The 17,327-nt window shown below is 47.6% G+C and overlaps 1 protein-coding gene across 1 annotated transcript; it reads right to left on the bottom strand.

Moving 5' to 3' along the window:
* Positions 1-6,883: 6,883 nt before the first annotated feature.
* On the bottom strand, positions 6,884-11,829 carry DBX1 (developing brain homeobox 1). The gene is made up of 4 exons (XM_072795260.1): positions 11,463-11,829; positions 10,732-10,833; positions 8,600-8,802; positions 6,884-8,255 (listed from the first exon to the last, which is right to left on the bottom strand). The coding sequence occupies exons 1-4, from the start codon at positions 11,827-11,829 to the stop codon at positions 7,896-7,898; spliced, it is 1,032 nt and encodes a 343-aa protein (XP_072651361.1). The 3' UTR covers positions 6,884-7,895.
* Positions 11,830-17,327: the final 5,498 nt, after the last annotated feature.

Here is a 17,327-nt window from a genome sequence, read left to right as displayed (position 1 = left end):
AAACACAAGAAGTGAGCACACTTTGTTGTCTTGTTTAGCAATAATTATTTTAATTTTTTTGAAAATGTCCTACACTGCAAGATTTTACTAAAAACCACTGTTGTTTTAGAGTTTTATATTTCATTTTAAAGTAAAAGAAAATGTGTTTGTCATATATTTTTCTTATGCTTAAGGTTGAATTGTTGGCTTTTGAAAGGGAGACTAGAAGACTGACTCCCTTTCTCAACCTACAGCTGCACTGTCTACTTCCAAAGACATAAAACAGATGACAGTGACATATCAGGGGTTTCCCTAACTCACAGAAAGGAGAAAATACCCCCAAAGAAATCCCCCCAAAATGGATGCAACTGTAAATAAGAAAGAAAATATATCAAAAGTTATTCTTCCTCTCAGCTTTATGGATGTCAGTAATTTACTTTTATTGTCTTACACAAGAGACCATTTTGGGATAGTATCATGGTTCCAATGAAATCACACTATCATTTCAAAACCAACCATTCAGAGTTTAAAGAAAAGAATTGAATTTTTAAGACATGGACTAAAGGGGTCCCTGGGTGGCTCAGTGGTTGAGCGTCCACCTTTGACTCAGGTCATGATCCTCAGGTCCTGGGAGGACCTGAGGGAGCCTGCTTCTCCCTCTGCCTATGTCTCTGCCTCTCTCTGTGTCTCTCATGAATAAATAAATAAAATCTTTAAAAAAAGAGAGAGAGAGAGAGAGAACTAGAAATTGTTTGTTACAGCAAAAAGGCCACTGAAGCACCTTACAGAGTAAGTTCGCATGTTGCATTATCTAAGGAAGTATACACTCAGTAGCTGGGAGACTAATTAAAACCCTGTACACTTGACACTGCTGGGTGAAAAGTCAGTTAAAGAAATGATGACAGTGCCACATTCCAGTGACAGAGTAACTCATCTGAGACTGAGTTAACAAATGATCTGCAAAATTGTACTTTTGCTTAGGAAAGGGACAAATCTTCAGAAGTGCCTGGACTTTCTTTTCTGCTTATCTTTGTCTAGTATCCACAACAACAAATAATCAGTGAAGTTACATGAATTCTTGACAGCAAACATAAGTGTTCCTGAAATATTTAAAGTGTGGAATGCCTTTCTGAATCTCTTGCTTTATCCTGGAACAACTATACTGACATTTTATTGATTGTGCAAAAGCAGTTGTCAGTAAAACTGCTGACACCTTAGCATAAATCAAGGAAATGGTGTTAAACTATTCTAGTGGCCACTACATTCTCTACTGCCCTCCCCCCATTGAGGGCCAGTTTTAAGAATAAGGATGGGGCAGTAAAAATTATTGTCGTTAAATTTCAATAGGTATAAGATATATGATTTTTTAATATGCATGATGAAATGAGAAGTGTGCATAAAGCACTTCTGCAGCATGCTGAAGTGTGATGATTTTTTCAAGGACTAGCACTTGTGCAATTGTTTGAACTAGCCGCATTTTTCACAGAACTCCATTTTTACTTGAAAGAGTGACTGACAATAATATCTCATAGGTATTTTCTCAAAAATTAATGAAGTGAGACTTTCATATGAAAAAAAAAAACCACTGTTGCTCAAAAATAAAAGTTGGGCTTTCAGATAAAAATTTAAATGTTGGAAACTTCGTATCTACCAGCATGAACATGACAGCTTCTCAATACTAAAAGACTTTGATGAGGAGATGGGAGGCAAAATGAACAAATGTGCTATTTGATAATACATGAAAGTGTCAACAGTTAGAATATTTGCATAACTCAGTGAACCAATATTTTCCAAATGGCCAATGCATGATGTTATAAAATCATACATGGGCAAAACAGCCATTCAAAATGCAAGATAGAAAACAAAAAACAAAAAACAAAAAAACAAAATGCAAGATAGACCGATAAATTGTAGTGTATCAGAGTTGGAAAGTTCATCGATAGGATTTTAGATTCCAATTTGCAACTATTCTTTAAAAAAACTATCGCATAAAAAAACCCAAAAAAACAAAAAACTATCGCTTGTCACGTTTTGCTGTTGCATCAAAGAATAGCCGCACTTACCAAAGAAAGCTGTACAAATACTCCTCCCTCTCCAATTGCATATCTATATGAAGACAAATTTCCTTCATATCACAACAGATGGAAGAAATAGATAAAAGAATCCAGCTGTCTTTTCTTAAACCAACCATTATAGAGATTAGCCAAAATGTAAAACAAATGGTACTCTTTTATTTCTTTTTTATTTCGTGATATATACTTTTCTTAAAGCATGGCATTTATATTGTTATTTGATTAAATTATTTTCAGATGAAGTGACAAATATTTTATTTTTCTCAGCCTCAATCTCTTATACGGAATATATCGATAGATAAAACCCATAGTTACAAAAAGTCTTTTAGATGTTTGAGCGTATAAAGCGATTTTAATAACAGTTCGAGGATCACTGGTTTAGGCCACAGAGAGAAAGGCCGGTGGTAGGGTGGGAGACTTAAGAGCATAATAATAGTTTTAAAGAGCCATTGATTTTTTATTTTCTTGTAACTTCAGAATATCAAAAAGCATAAAGCTCTATGAGAAAGAGTTCTTATCGTTTGGGGCTTAGTTAAGTGAGTTTTTGCGGGTTTAGTCAAGGGAGCAGGATGGCGTAGTAGAGTTAGATGAACCTGAATTTGAATTCCGGCTGAGGTAACCATGCAAAATCACCCAAACTCCCAGCCTTAGTTTTGGCATCTGTATGTGGGGATAATAGCATCTACCTTAGACAGGTTCCTGTAAGACTACAATTCATGTGAGTCTTTGCTACTTAAAGTATGTTCCATGAACCAACAGGCGGTTAGCAATGCTGCACATCAGAGCTCTGAATCATGGTCGGCATTTTGGTGAGATTCCTACCCAGCAGACTGCCTGCCTGCCACATGGTTTAGTATTGATTTATTATTCTTCAGGTGATAGATAACAACTGTTTAAGTCTTTGGGACTAAAGTAATTGGTTTGACGTGGAAAAACACATTTGACTAGTTTATTTGGTCTCTTTTTCTTAATCATTGACCTAAGTTATCCTTCAACTCATCTGAAAGATCTGTAATCCCCAGACTATGGTCTAGACTCTAGAGTGTCTCTGTCTCTCCTTTTAATTTACTTATTTACTCAACACAAATCAACCACCCAGTATGCATTAGTGACTATGCATGCCACTAGGGAAAGAGTATCCAAAATGGACATGGTCCTCATACTTGTGACACTCAGCTAAAAGAGACACTATAATGAGCCGAAATGTGGCACAGGTAGTTCTCAAGACGTAAAGCTTTGTGGATATCAGGGAGTAACATACACTTTTTTAAAAAAAAACCTACAGAGTAGCTTTGCCTTTTCTGAGTTTTTCTAACCTCTCTTACCCCCCCTCTTTCTTTTTTTTCCCAATTTGAAAGTAGTTATTTATTTTTTTTATATTTTATTTATTTATTCATGAGAGATACAGGGTGGGGGAGGGAGGGAGAGAGAGAGAGAGAGACAGAGACAGAGACAGAGACAGAGACAGAAGCAGGCTCCAAGCAGGGAGCCTGACATGGGACTCATTCCAGAGTCTCCAAGATCATGCCCTGGGCTGAAGGCGAAGCTAAACCACTGAGCCACCCGGTCTACCGGAAAGTAGTTGTTTATTAACCAGACTTTAAAAAGTAATCATGATGGATACCTTCCTCATCCTTCTAATAAGCCCACTGATCTGGTTTTCCCTCTTTCCAGCATCTCCAACTCCTACAAAATGGATGATGTTTTTCTTCATGCCTCCTTGTGGAGAAGATCACTGAAAGGCCATAAGAAGTTATTTGCTTCTTTGACATGTTTTTCAACCGAATAGATCTCAGGTATCAGATCCTTCATGCAGATGATGCTGTATTTGCCAAGAGATGGAGCAATCAATGCGTTCTCTTACAGGGCGATCTGCTTCTTGTTGATTTTTCCATAACCAAGCTTGTAGATCAATTCATTCACCAACTTCAGGTTTGGGTCCCCTCATGCTCTATATGGTTCCACAATCCTTGGTATGTTAATCGACACCTTGGAGAACCTAACAACAACAACAACAAAAAATTGATGATTTGGCAAAGATGAAGAAGCTGCAACACCTTTCAAACCTTTTGGCTCTGTTCCTGATGACAAATGCCAGTCTGGGTTCTTCAGGTACGTAGAAGTTGCCAGCTTTTCTTGCCATCTTACCCATTTGAATCTCAGTTCTGAGACTCTGCTTAAATTCCTTGTGGTAATGCTTAGCTGATTTATAGATAAGCCCCCTCCCTGCCATTTGAAGCATCTTTTGGGCAAACTTCTTTCTCAGATACTTTATCTTCAATTCTGTGAAATCCCTTTGCTTTTATTTTTAAGGGTTTTCTCACAGCAGGAACCTATTTTCTTCTCTTCTGTACCCTCCATGATGCCAGCTGTGGAAAAGAGGAAGTTCTCTCTTTCTTTTTTTTTTTCACACAAACTCTACCCCCAACACAGGGCCTGAACTCACCACCTGGAGACCAAGAGTTGCATGCTCTACTGACTGAGCCAGCCAGGTCCCCCATTAACTTTTCTTAATATAGAAAAACTTTATTTACATCATAGAATGCTTCTTGCCTTGAATTCAACATTGTATTATGATAATATTATTTATCACAATTTTTTTCATTTGGTCCTAATTTTGACCATTGCTGGATATTTTTTTAATTATTGTTTTTTTTTTAATTTTTTTATTTATTTATGGTAGTCACAGAGAGAGAGAGAGGCAGAGACATAGGCAGAGGGAGAAGCAGGCTCCATGTACCAGGAGCCCGATGTGGGATTCGATCCCGGGTCTCCAGGATCGCGCCCTGGGCCAAAGGCAGGCGCTAAACCGCTGGGCCACCCAGGGATCCCCATTGCTGGATTTTTAACTCTTCTAACATGTGAGTTGTTTTTCCAATGTACTTAAATTAAAAATATATATATATTTTTGATTGATATTTAAAAACACATATAAAGATTAAGTACATTTTCCAATGTACTTAAATTAAAAATATATATATATATTTTTTGATTGATATTTAAAAACACATATAAAGATTTTCCACCTTAATCATTTTTAATTTAAAGTTAATAATATTAGCCATATTCACATCGTTGCACAACAAATTCCTAGAACTTTTTCATCTTGTAAAACTGAAACTCTGTACCCACTGCACAATTCCATTTCCCCCTCACCCCAGGCCTTGGCAACCACAATTCTACTTTCTGTTTATATAAATTTGACTGTGTTAGATACCTAATATAAGTGGAATCATATAGTATTTGTCTTTTTATTATTAGCTTATTTCACTTAGCATAATGCCCTCAAGTTTCATTCACGTTGAGCATGTGACAAGATTTCTTTCCGTAAAGCTGAATAATAATCCATTGTGTGTACATACCACATTTTCTTTATTCACTCATCCATCGATGGACATTTGGGTTACAGAAGCTATTGTGCATAATGTGAATGACGTGAATGTGAATACCTCTTGGCTATTGTGAATAATGCTGCAATGAACATGAGCGTGCCTCCAAAGTACTTTGACTCCAAATGTAGACACTAATCCATCCCCATGCCTGAAAATAGTTCTTGACTGTAAATAAGAAATGTGGGCTTGAGCTAGAAGGGAGGTTAAAAGTGGGCCACTTCTGGTCAGAATCCCATCTCTGGAAGTCCAGGCAAGAGCAGGGGGGAAGGAGAAAACCTCCCGAATTACTCAGAGTAGAGAGTTTCTTGTCTAAAATGTTATATGCCTACCATGCACAGAATGTCATGCTAGGTACTTTCATATGTATTGGGGAAAAAACATGGAATATTTCCTGGATTAAGGTAATTACGACAATGAGGAGATTTTTTTTTCCAAGTTCCCAAGATCATGTGTAAACAATAATGAAAACAGTGATCACCAGTGTCAGGAACAGGCCCGCCAGGGGAACACAGCAGAACCCTTATGTGGAGGGAGGCCTTGCGTTCTTTGGAAAGAGAATTACACTGAGAATAGAAAAATTCAAACCTCAAAGATGATATGAACTACTGAAATTTAAGCTTAACTTCCCCGCCCCCCCCGACTGTTGGGGTATGGGTTAGGATAATAAAGAAATGTGAGTCTCTGTGGCTAATAAGAGACCAATCTCTTAAAGCACACAGAAACCCTTACCAGGGTTCTACTTGATGTTCCTTACTCCTCAGTTGCTGGTTAAATGAATGGTTTCTGTTGAAAGCCAGTTTTTAAAGGAATTTAGTTTCACATGAGCACCCCAGAGTCTGTACCTGGGCTCCCAAGTCATGGCTATAGATGACATTCCTAAGAAAATCAGTTTATACACAAAAGTCAGGAGCAACTTTGAGCTTTCCTGGAACTCTACAGCCTTTAAGGAGGGAAAGGAAAAGTATTATAACTTGAACCGCTTGAACTGCCTTTTGCTGATTTCTTTTAGTCCTTCATTTCAGTCCTTAGAGAAGAGGAGAAGGATTACTGCAGACTCAACTTAGTACCACTTTACTGGAGCTATTTACTTGTAACCATAGCAAATATGGTTATTTATGGTACAGGCAAGCGGAAAAGGCACTGGCCTGAGAGTCAGAGATGGGTTCTAGTTCCAGCTTGGCCACGAAGCAGCTGGGTGGCTTTAGACATGTGTCAACCCCTCTTGAATATCAGCTTACCTTCCATAAATTCCAGTAGCACTTGGACTAGAAGCTCTATCCCTTTGAGCTCTGACATTCTGTGAATTAATGAGATCACTTGACCACTGTGTCCATTCTACTTTTTATTTGGCATTTGTTCATTTGATACATATATACATATATAAAAATCTGTACAAGGTAAAATACAAAATAGGTATTTCTTTATAAGTTATGCAATTAAACAGCTACCTTTTTAAAGTTTAAAAGCCATTGCAGAGAGAGAGAGAGAGAGAAAGTCTAGTCAAGTCCTTTATAGTCATTCACAATAACATTGGTATAAAATATCCATACAACACATGTGTACAAAACAGTGTACAGTTCGTTAAAGCTGTGCAAAGACAGCAAAGTTCAGTAAAACAAAACAAAACAAAACAAACAAAACAAAATCAAAGAGGCTTGTGGGTTCTCTCTCTCTCTGCACACATCATGTCCAGTGCTCAAGAGCCTTGCAGGTCAGTGAAATCTCCCCAGAAATAATAAAAGGGCACAAGGTAGAGTGCTTGGTGCATATACTATGGATATGGAAATTATTAAGGAAAAGCTTTAGGACATGCATACAGAAACAGAGACAGCCTCTTCCCTCAACAACTCCCTTCTTGGCCCAGGGAGCATTTGGAATATGACAGAAAGGATTCAATATTCGTGTTGTGCCTTAGACCCGAAGAGGTGTTTGTGTGTGTGTGTGTGTGTGTGTGTGTGTGTAAATTTTTAAAACATACTTGACATTCCTGAGGGAGCCGCCTAGGAAAGACTGGGTTACCGGAGCCCCTGGAGAGGAGGCCCTCCCACCTAGGACAGGGAGGTGGAGCCACCGAGGAAGTCAGCGGCCTCCGAGCTCACAGCTCCCGTATTTGATGTCGTGACTCCTAACTGCGTTTCCCCTGCGGTGAAGGGTTTCCTCCCTTGCTGCGTGCTCGCTGCTAAAGCCCTCCGGGGCCTGGCTCGCCGGGGAACACCCCACTGGGTCTGGACTAGCCTGCAACCAGCCAGACAGGCCTGCGCTCGGGTGCAAAGCGAAGGCCGAGACCAGGAGCTAGACTTGCCTTGCGAGGACCACAGAGCTGTGGGCGGAGGTGTGGGGGACAGGAAGGCCACGGGGGCGCCCCCGCCCCGGCCCGGCCCTGCAGGGGGGCTGGGCGGGCCCCCGCTGTCGGCCCCGAGCGCTTCTCGGCAGTAGCGGGGCGCGGGGGCTCCTAGGACACGGTGATCTCCTCGTCCTCGCCCTCCTCCTCGTCCTCGGAGTCCGAGAAGTCCGAGGGTTTGCCGGGGCTGCCCGAGGGCGCGGGCGAGGCGGGCGGCGGCCGGTCCAGCCGCGGGGCGCGCAGGGGCGGCGGGGGCGCCGCGGGGGGCGCGGGGGGCGCGGGGCGGCGGGGGCTGCGGGGGCGCTCGGCCTCCTCGTCCTCGCCCGCGCCCTTCTGGCCCACGTCGCTCAGGTCCGGGTGCGGGTTCAGCTTGGTGGGAAGGGTCTGCTCGCGGCAGCCCCCGCTGGACAGGAGCTCGCGCTCCTTGGAGTTCCGCCACTTCATGCGTCGGTTCTGGAACCAGATTTTCACCTGGGGCGGGGGGGGGTGGGGTGGAGGGAGGCAAGCAGAGGTGAGGCGAGCGCAGGCAGAGCGCCTAAGGCACCCCCCGACCCCCCCCCCGCCGCTCCTCCTGCACCTGACCCGCAGGGCCGCGGGGTGGGGGGTGCAGGGGGGTGCAGGGGGCGGACCCGGGGCCCCGAGGAAGCCGGCAGGTGCACGCATTCCCTCTCTAGACCTCACTTTTCCCCATCCGCACAATGGGACCTAGCCGGTTTCAGAAGCCACCCCCCACCCCCACCCCCGCAGGTGTAGGTGCGCGGCGGAGGGGTGAAGCGTGGAGACTGGGGCTGTGGGGGGGGGGACATCGCCCTCACTTGTGAGTCTTTCAAGCCCAGCTTGGCCGCCAGCTTCTTGCGGTCGGGCTTGCTGATGTACTTCTGCTTCTGGAACATCTTCTCGAGCGCCTTGCGCTGCACGTCGGAGAACACGGCCCGGCGCAGCATGCCCCGGCGAGGCTTGCCGCGGGCCGCCAGCGGCCAGGAGAAGGTCCCCGGGATGGGCACGACGCTGGAGGATGCTGCGGGGGCGGGGGGGGGGGTGAGTGGGCCGCAGCCTCTGCCCCTCCCTAGGGGCCTCCCTCGGTTTTTCTCTCTGATCCCTTCATCTCTTTAAAGCTCCCCTCTTTCTCCCCTTGGAGAATAGGCCAGGAACCTACAAACCTGCGAGAGTGAAAGGCGCTTTCCGCCCAAATAACTTTGCCTTTCAACCAAGCAAACCCGGATTAGGTAAAACCACGGAAACACAGAAAACAGCCCCCACAATAGCCTGTTTCGTTTTTTTCCATTCAACGGGCTCAGGAGGACAGTCTCAGCTGCGTAAATCGGCTAAAATAGCAACAGAAAAACATAAATTACAAAAAATTAAAAATAAAAATAAAATGTACAGCTGAGGCCGCTGGGGTTCCCCCTTCAGCTTTTATCACCTTGGAGGCGTTTACATTCTGTAGATGAAAATGAGGTGCTTTACTGATTTGACAGAAGAAAATCCGCTTTGGATTTTTTTTTTTTTGAAAAATCCAATCAGCATTCATCTTTTTCATATTAATCTTTCCTCCCCTCCCCCACAAAACGTAAAGAATTCGGCCAGAATACATGAAAAGTGGCAGCTAATTAGCACATTGACCGCTCCCCAATGGGTATTGGCATGATAAAAAGGGGGAGAGTTTTGCTTTAAGGGAGGGAAAGAAAAAACCCAAAAAGAAACAGAGACTCTAATGAAGCGTGAATGGTAATTGTGTAGTAATGAACTAACAGAAAAAGACTGAGGACAAGCAGCGAAAGCCATATATTACTGGGACAAAAGAGATTTACACTTTCAAACTAAACACAACTGCAGGCCAAGACCATTGGGAGAATACTGATGGCAGAGGCTTCTCTTCCCGGAATCATTTTCATTAAATGGACATGAAAAGCTATTTATAAAGCTCGGGTTGTTTTTGTTAGAGCATTGAGATGAGGGAGAAAGGGAGCAAATTCCATTATCAGCAGCAGCATGAATGGTGGTGGGGGGCTGTTGGTGAATTCACTCTCCACCTTTTAAAAATCAATTGCTTGTTTCTTTTGCTGATTTTTGGGAGAGTTGTGGTTTTACCCATCCCCCACCACCCATGCCCAGTCTCTCTTCTCTTTATAGGCTCTCCTCTCCTCCCGGGTCTTGACCGGTTGCAGAGTCTTTGAGCAATAGTTTTGAGTCGCCACCACTGGGATCCCAGCATGGAAACCTACAGTACACTGTTTAAGGTGTTTCTCCTTTAGACTGGGACCCGGTTACAGGGCCTTCCCTCAGACTTCTCGTTTTTTTGCGAGCTCAAGGTCTTTGAAAAGATAAGGCGGTGGGGGAAGGGTATCAGAGAAGAGGTTGGGAAATCAAGTTGGAAGTAGAAGGTTGGGGTTGTGGGAGGATCTAGTCCCCCTCCCCCTGGGCGACCCCAGGCATCCCACACAAGAGGGCACCCCATGTGGTCTTGTGAAAAGCCCGAAGCCCTGAATGGGTCTTAAAGAGAAATTAGCCCCGGCTGGTAGGTGTCTCTGGGCGGCTGGAGGGGCGAGGGCCGATCTGTGTGTGGCTGCCCGGAGGAGCTGACCAATTGGTCATGGTGCTGAAACCTTTGTGGGGAATCGTGGCCAAGTGCACTGACTCTGTGGGAAAACGGCGGCGTGAAGGGATGCCAACAGCTCCTCGCCGGGAAGGGAACCGCCTCAAATTGGGACCATGACAATTCCTGCTAATTTGTAGAGCAGGGAATTGGTGCAAAGTGTCAAGCAGTCACTGCTTGTGCTAAATAGGGCATCAAATTGGCGCGACGGATTCGTGAATGTTGTACGCCTCGCAACCTCTGAACCAGAGCATAACCCCGAGGGGTGGACGGAGAAATATGGCTTCGGAGCAGGGAGAGCGACGGGCTGGGGCTGGGGCGCCGCCCCCCAGGAAGGGGGTCGAGACCTACCTGGGAAATAAGAAGATCTGATGAAAGGCTGGAAGGAGCCTTCAAAGTAGGGAAAGGCGAAGGTCTTGGGAGGAACGCTCTGGAGCAAGGCGGGGGATGTTTCTGGCAGAGAATAAAGGAGGAAGGAAAAGAGGAGGGAAGCAGAAAGGGAATTTGATTAGGTACTTGATTATTGTACAGAACATTGGAAACATGATATGATTAACCCTTCAGCGGCCTTCATAGGCATCTTCCTCAGTGTTTTGGCAGAGTAAAAGACATCTTTTCCTAACACTGCGCCATCTGTGGAAATCCTTCCACTCATCGCCCCCGTCACCCCACTCCCCCCACCCATCTCAGAGTCCCGGGCCCCCTGTTCCCAATCTCATCCTGGGCACTAACAAGATAGATGGTATTGGGGCGGGGAAGAAAAGAACTGCAGGTCCGTAATGCTAGCTAAGCTAGTAAATATATTGTCTTGGGTTTTAAAAACTGGCTTCCAGAAGTTGGAGGGCAGAAACACAGACACCTAGGGGCGGGCGCTCTCTCCCACTACAGGTGCTCAAGTTCATTATGAGGGTGGCGCGAACCTGGAGCTTTCCTTCCCGGGAATTGGCTGGACCTAAGTCTCCTACTGCACGACGTGGGGCTTCGGGGATCTTGCGGAGGGGTGTGCGCCCATGTGTGAGTGGGTGCCCGAAGCCAGAAGGACTCGCACCTGGACCACCCGTCGGCGCTCTGCGCTCACTTACCGGTTCTGGGCGCAGAGGAGAGGATGGCATTCACCCCAAACTTCAGAAACGTGGGCTCGGTGGCAGGGGAGGCGGCTGTCTGCGGTGAACCATCCGGTCGGCTTCCCGCACCCGGGGAGCCCAGGTCTGAGGTCCCGGTGTCTGTGAGAGTCGCGGGGGCCCCCTGCCTAGGGGGTGACATGCTGGCCGTGGGTAAGCTGCGAGGCAGGTAAGCGGGAGGCCGGCTGATGCGGATCAGGTCCTCCACCAGGAAGCTCGAGTGGCCAGAAAACGCCGACTGCAGGGACTGGGGCAGCGTTAAGGTGGGCGTGGGACGAAGGAGGCTGGGGTACCCGGCGGGGGGTGCGAGGAGGCCGGGGAACATCATGTTAGGCGCGGGGCGGGCAGAATAACCCTTCTTCCAGTGGCCGGAGGGTAAATGCCTCGCTTCCCGCCCCTCCCGCCCCCGCGGTGCCCTCTCTCTTGGGCAAACGTCTCCAAGTAAAGATCCCACTTGGGCGTCTGCGAGTCCTCCGTGGTCCTCCCGTCGAGGTGATGGTTTTATAGTGGCGCGCCCGTTAAAGCGCTTTGAAAAGTGACAGCTCTGACAATGAAGTTCAACAAAGTTCTCCACTCGAGCTTCATTCGCCGGAGGCTCTGGGCGCTCTGATTGGCGCAGGGGTGCAATTTATGATTGGATTAGTCTTCATAAGCATGGCCCGCACAATGGGCCGGCAACAAAGGCTGGCGCGCATCAATTCTGCATATCGACCGCCTCTTTGCAATACAGTGTGCCCCCAAAGCTCTCGCCGGGAGTTTTTGTTCCGAAGCAACACCCGAGCTAATTAAATGCCTATTTAGAAGTTTCAGATGACATCTTGCCTCATAGAAAAGGAATTATTTAAAGAACGCACTAAATTTATTTGCAGCTCCCCTGCTGAGCCTGGAAAATAAATCAATAAATATTCATAGAAATTCATCTCCAGGCAATCAGTAAAATAACCCTCCCCCTTGTGGGGTGGGCAATGGAAAATTTGAAGTCAGTGAACACGAAAATATACTCCCTTCTTGGGTCTCTAGCCCTATACGCTCTGTTACTCCAGCTGAGGCATAAAGCAGATGTGAGGGGTGGGGAAAATCAGAGTTTGTGGGGTGCCATTCGAGCAACACTGGGAGCCTGGAATTCATGCTTTGGGATTATTGGATGTGGGTCCATCAGGATGGAGGGGGAAGTCTTGGCTTTATTTCGTGTCGGGGCAACTAATGGAGTTTGAGAGAGTTGGTAGGTACCTGAAGGATAAGAAGGCGTCTCCTTCTGCAAACTCCCAGCAACCTGGAGAACGATTTTCAGCGACGTTTCTCTAGAAGTGTCGCCAAGGAGCACTGGGGAGCTCGCGTGGTGGAGGATCGGAGAGCTACAAGGCACCGGGGCTGGGTGGTGGTATCCCACTCCCCCGGGGGTTTACTCCTGCGGGAAGCAGCCTCGGGCCAGGCCACCTGAACGCCGGGACGCTACGCTGGCCCCCTTCCAACCTCCAGGAGCCTTCAGCAGTTGCCTTTGAAACTTACAGCCTGGACTTTCAAACCACAGCCGCGAAAGTTGAGCTTCTGCCCGATGCGGGGCGCTGAACTCGGCCAAAGTTTTGCAGCCTCTTAATGAACTGCATGCAGCCTACGAGCGCGGGGAAGCAGCACGGAGACCGCCGTTCCCAAGGATGCTGGCCCACGGGAGCGCCTATGCTTAATCTGGGGCCTCAAACAAGACTCTTCCTGGAGACGGTGCTGCGCTTTACTCTGGGTTGGGGCTGGGGTGGCGCTGAGCCTCGATTCCCCCGTTTCTCTGTTCGGCGAGATAACAGATGTGTTAAACGTCCCATTCATTTCTTTGGTGTGGCTGAACCTCCCCAAAGAGAAGTGTGCAGCCCCGCCAGGCCGCCCTGATCCTATTAACCATGAACTAACTGTCACCTTCAGCTGGTTTTCCTTTTTGCTTTTTAACACAAAGCTTTCTCAAAAATCTTATTAACCAGCTTTATTTCTCTCGATGGTTTTGTTCGGGGCGTTTTGTGTTGATGATCTCCATGTCGCTGCTTTAACCATTCAATAAAAGTGCATCTGCGATTTATATCACATTAAACCAGAAACGGAGCCCGCTAAAGCTCTCCCTTGATTCAAATTAAAAAGTTATTTAGGGCCGGGCTCTGGAGCCGAATTATAATGCTCAAAGATGACGCAAGTATGGAGTTTCTGAGCCCAAGACGCTTATGGAGGCGCATGGGGCGGCAGGCGGTGGAAAACCTCTAAGGAAAGGAACAACTTTTAAATAAGCGGCTATTTTAAATATGCGAAATGCATTGCTCGGGTTAATTGGAGTCCCCAGAAACCACCGAGGGACCTCTGTGGAGAGCTTCGAGAAAGTTTCTCTTTTTGAAGTTTTGCAATAAAACAGGGGAGCAAAGTCTCAACTGTTTGAACACCTGCATTCTAATCTTGCCACAAGACAAAGTTTTCCATCGCAATCAGTTCCCCACTAGCCCTGTCCCCGACTGCCTTCTGGAAGCTGGAAGACTGGCTCTGGTTTTTGCACTCTCTCCCTCCATCTCTTCTCATCTCCGATTCTCCTCCTCCTCCCTCCTCCTCCCGCTACGTTCTCTCCCTCCCTCTTTCCTGCTCCCACCGGGAGCAGAAGGTGGTGACAACAGGTGTTGAATTACCCACCAAGGAAGCTCCGGCCCAGTCTTCCGGAGGATCGGAGTAGCGCCTCCGTCTGCTGGCTTTTTTTGCAGGGGAAAGGAGGAGCGCTAAGAACGCAAAGCCAGCCTGGAGCCCTCCTAGCGCCATCCTCTTCCCTAGGCCTCTTCTCCTCCTGGGGCATTTCTCTGGGTGTAGTTTTTAGTTGTTATCCTGCCCACCGACACGCTCCGTGCCCCCCCCCCACCACTACGGCGCGCACACCCCCCTCTCTCCCTCCCTCCCTCCCTCCCTCCCTCCCTCCCTCCCTCCCTCCCTCCCTCCCCTTCGTTCTGCCTTACTAGAGACTAACTGCTGCTAACTCCTCTGCTTTTAAAAAGGGGGCCCTGACATTTTGGAAGCAACCCCTTGCTGCGAACCACGTGGACCCTGCCTCCAGCGGTCTGTCCGCCGAGCCCCCTGAAGCATTCCTAAGGCGCAGAGAGGACAAGTGAGGGCGGGGGCGAGGGCTTGGCCGCCCCGTGAAAAGGCAAAATAAATCCTAAGGAAGCAAGAAATCGGACGAAAGGATCTTACTCTAAGTGATCTCCTTGGACGCGTCTGTTCAAACCCCTCGATAGCCTAAGGGGCTGCGCGGCGCGCGGCTGCGGCTAAGACCTGTGACTAATGCCGTTTGACCTGAGCCCATGGGGTTTTGTGCGTCCTGCCATTCATGGTAATGTCGTTATCTTCAAGTGTATTTCAAAGGAGTCACTCACGTCCTCTCTCCCAGAGCCGGGTTGCCTATTTTCTCTTTCAAGGGAAACAACGCGGGTGGAAAAGTGCGAGCCCGAGGCCCGGGCCGGCGTCAAGGTCCTCGCCTGCGCCCCCGGCCCTGCTGCTCGCAGGGGGAGCCCGGGCTGAGACCGCCCGGACTCGGGGGGCCTAGGAGGCCGCAGCCTCAGAGCCTCCCTGGGGCCGCAGGGTGCGCTCTCGGACCGCTCAACCCTTCGGTGTTGTCTTTTCACTTCTGTGTCTGATGGACATCTCAAATCTAACTTACGGAAACATAATGATTCCCCTCCACCCCAGTGTTCCATGATAGACTTCTTTATTCCACTTCTGCTTATGTGGACCATCCACCTTGGAGTCATCCTGGATTTCTCCCTGTCCCATATCCCACATCCTGTCCATGAGATTCACAATATGAATTGTGCCCTTGTGCTATCCGCATCATTCTTGCCTCCTTTCCTCTGTGCCGTCCGTATCATTCTTGCCTCGTTCCTCATGTCCTGATGTGCCAGAGCCAGCTCGGACAAGGCAAGCTGATGTGAAAGTCCAAGGAGTTTTTGTGAACTGGTTGGCATCATTTTGGGAGCTTGAAATAATTAAAAATTGTAGAACAGTGTCATTTATGTGTTTATGTTTCCTATCTACTGTGTCCACCCAAGTGCCTACAACAGTACCTGAGGCAGAGAAGGCCTGAAGATTTTTTTTTTTTCTAAAGGCACATTGTTGTTTTGGGAACTTGTGCACAGATTTTGGGAACCTTGGTGATGAAAGTCACTATGAAAGAGATATAGGCAGTCTTCCAGGTTCCCTTTAGATGCAAGTATCCAACATGTCACTTAAAGGTATCAGGTTCAATAGAAGCTGGGTCCTTCATTACTGTCATCCCCCCCTCCCCTGTCCCCCAGCCCCAGGCCCACGCGCCAAGCTCTCCTAGAGAGTGTGGCTTAGGACTTCGGGCCTTCCAAAAAGTTAAGAAGCGTTAGGTTCGGGGACATTGGGACCCCTAGGTGGCACTTTGCAAGGGTTCAAACCCCCCAGCCGCGGCGCTCTGGGCTGGAGCTGCCCACCGGGTGGAGCTCGCCTCGCCCGCAGGTTTGGCAGGACGCGGGGCAGCCCCGGCAGGAGGAATGGGCGCCTGGCTGCTTGGGTCCTGCGGAAAAAGGGGGAGCTGACCGGCGGGGCGCAGGAGGAGTGCGACGAGGTGTGGGCTGAAAGAGCCTTCTAGCCGCCCCAGCCCTCCGGGCAAGCCGCTCTATTAAGACACCTCTAAGGGGTTCACCTTCAGAATAGACCACAAGGAACTACCGGCCTCCCCAGCCCTTTCTAGCGTCTCCCCCACCCCTCATTCCTTTCACACTCACCAGCCCCCCCTTCCTTGAAAATCCGTCTATTGTGCCAATCAAGCAGATGGTTTGCAGGAAATATAGCTTGGCCTCGCTGACCGAAACTAATTTTAACTAGCTTTCCAAGCCTGAAACGTTTGTTTTGCTCTTACAAAATAGCCCCCAAAACAGCTGGCAAGGGTGAATTAAACCCATTAAAGACACATTTATAAGAAATTATATTCACATAGATTGCCTGAACCCCCTTGTGCAGCCTAAGAGAGGAGATGAGCGCATTTAAATGAAAATGTCGCCGAACGCTCCCCTCCTTAACGTAGCCTGAAAGTCTCAAAACATTTTACTAAATAGATTAACTTGACTATTGTCTTGCATCACATTTATCAGCTTCATTAAGTGAATAGCTGAACAAATATATTACGCATGCATGAAAAGCTCTTTTTCGAGGAGCCTCATTGTATCCTCAGCCCTGACAGGTGGTTAACTGTGTGTTGTGTTTTTTTGTGGGTTTTTTGTGTTTTCTTTTTCTTCTTCTTCTTTTTTAACCCGAAGAAAGAGGATCTCTGTAGAGCAGCTCCGAGCAGTGGCCGCCTGGCGGGAGTTTAACTCTGGCCTTGGACACCGCGGCCCAGCGATACCAACCCGGTGAGGCGGCGGCCCAGGCCACCCCGGCCTATTCAAACCACCAAAATTAAATTGAGATGAGCCGGGCCTTGAGCACTTTTCTTCTCCATCAGCTCCCCACCACCCCTTCACCCCCTTGTCTGGAAAATCAATTTTGTATTGTTTCTTTGCAAAGTTAATGTTTCCCACTCTCTCGCCTTACAACTAGATTGCCTTCGCTTCTCCTGGCTGGACCAGTTCTCCTCAGCCTTCGGGGTTCAATATCCTTTGAACTCACATGTGGATCCATTTCGTTTTACTGGGTGTCCTTAGAGACAGTCCTTGTCTCCTGGGTCTCTGAGTGGAAAGAGCGATCGCCCCGGCGAGCTCTCTGGAGGCCCTTTCAGAGCTGACCTTCTGAAGTTTGAAGGCTCCGCTCTCTGCCGCCCCACCGCGGGCCCCACTGCTCCCAGCGACTGGC

Source organism: Canis lupus, chromosome 23, assembly GCF_048164855.1.
Source record: "Canis lupus baileyi chromosome 23, mCanLup2.hap1, whole genome shotgun sequence".
NCBI lineage: Eukaryota > Metazoa > Chordata > Mammalia > Carnivora > Canidae > Canis > Canis lupus.
The sequence above is the reverse complement of the archived record's forward strand: the minus strand, read 5'-3'. Positions and strand labels throughout refer to the sequence as shown.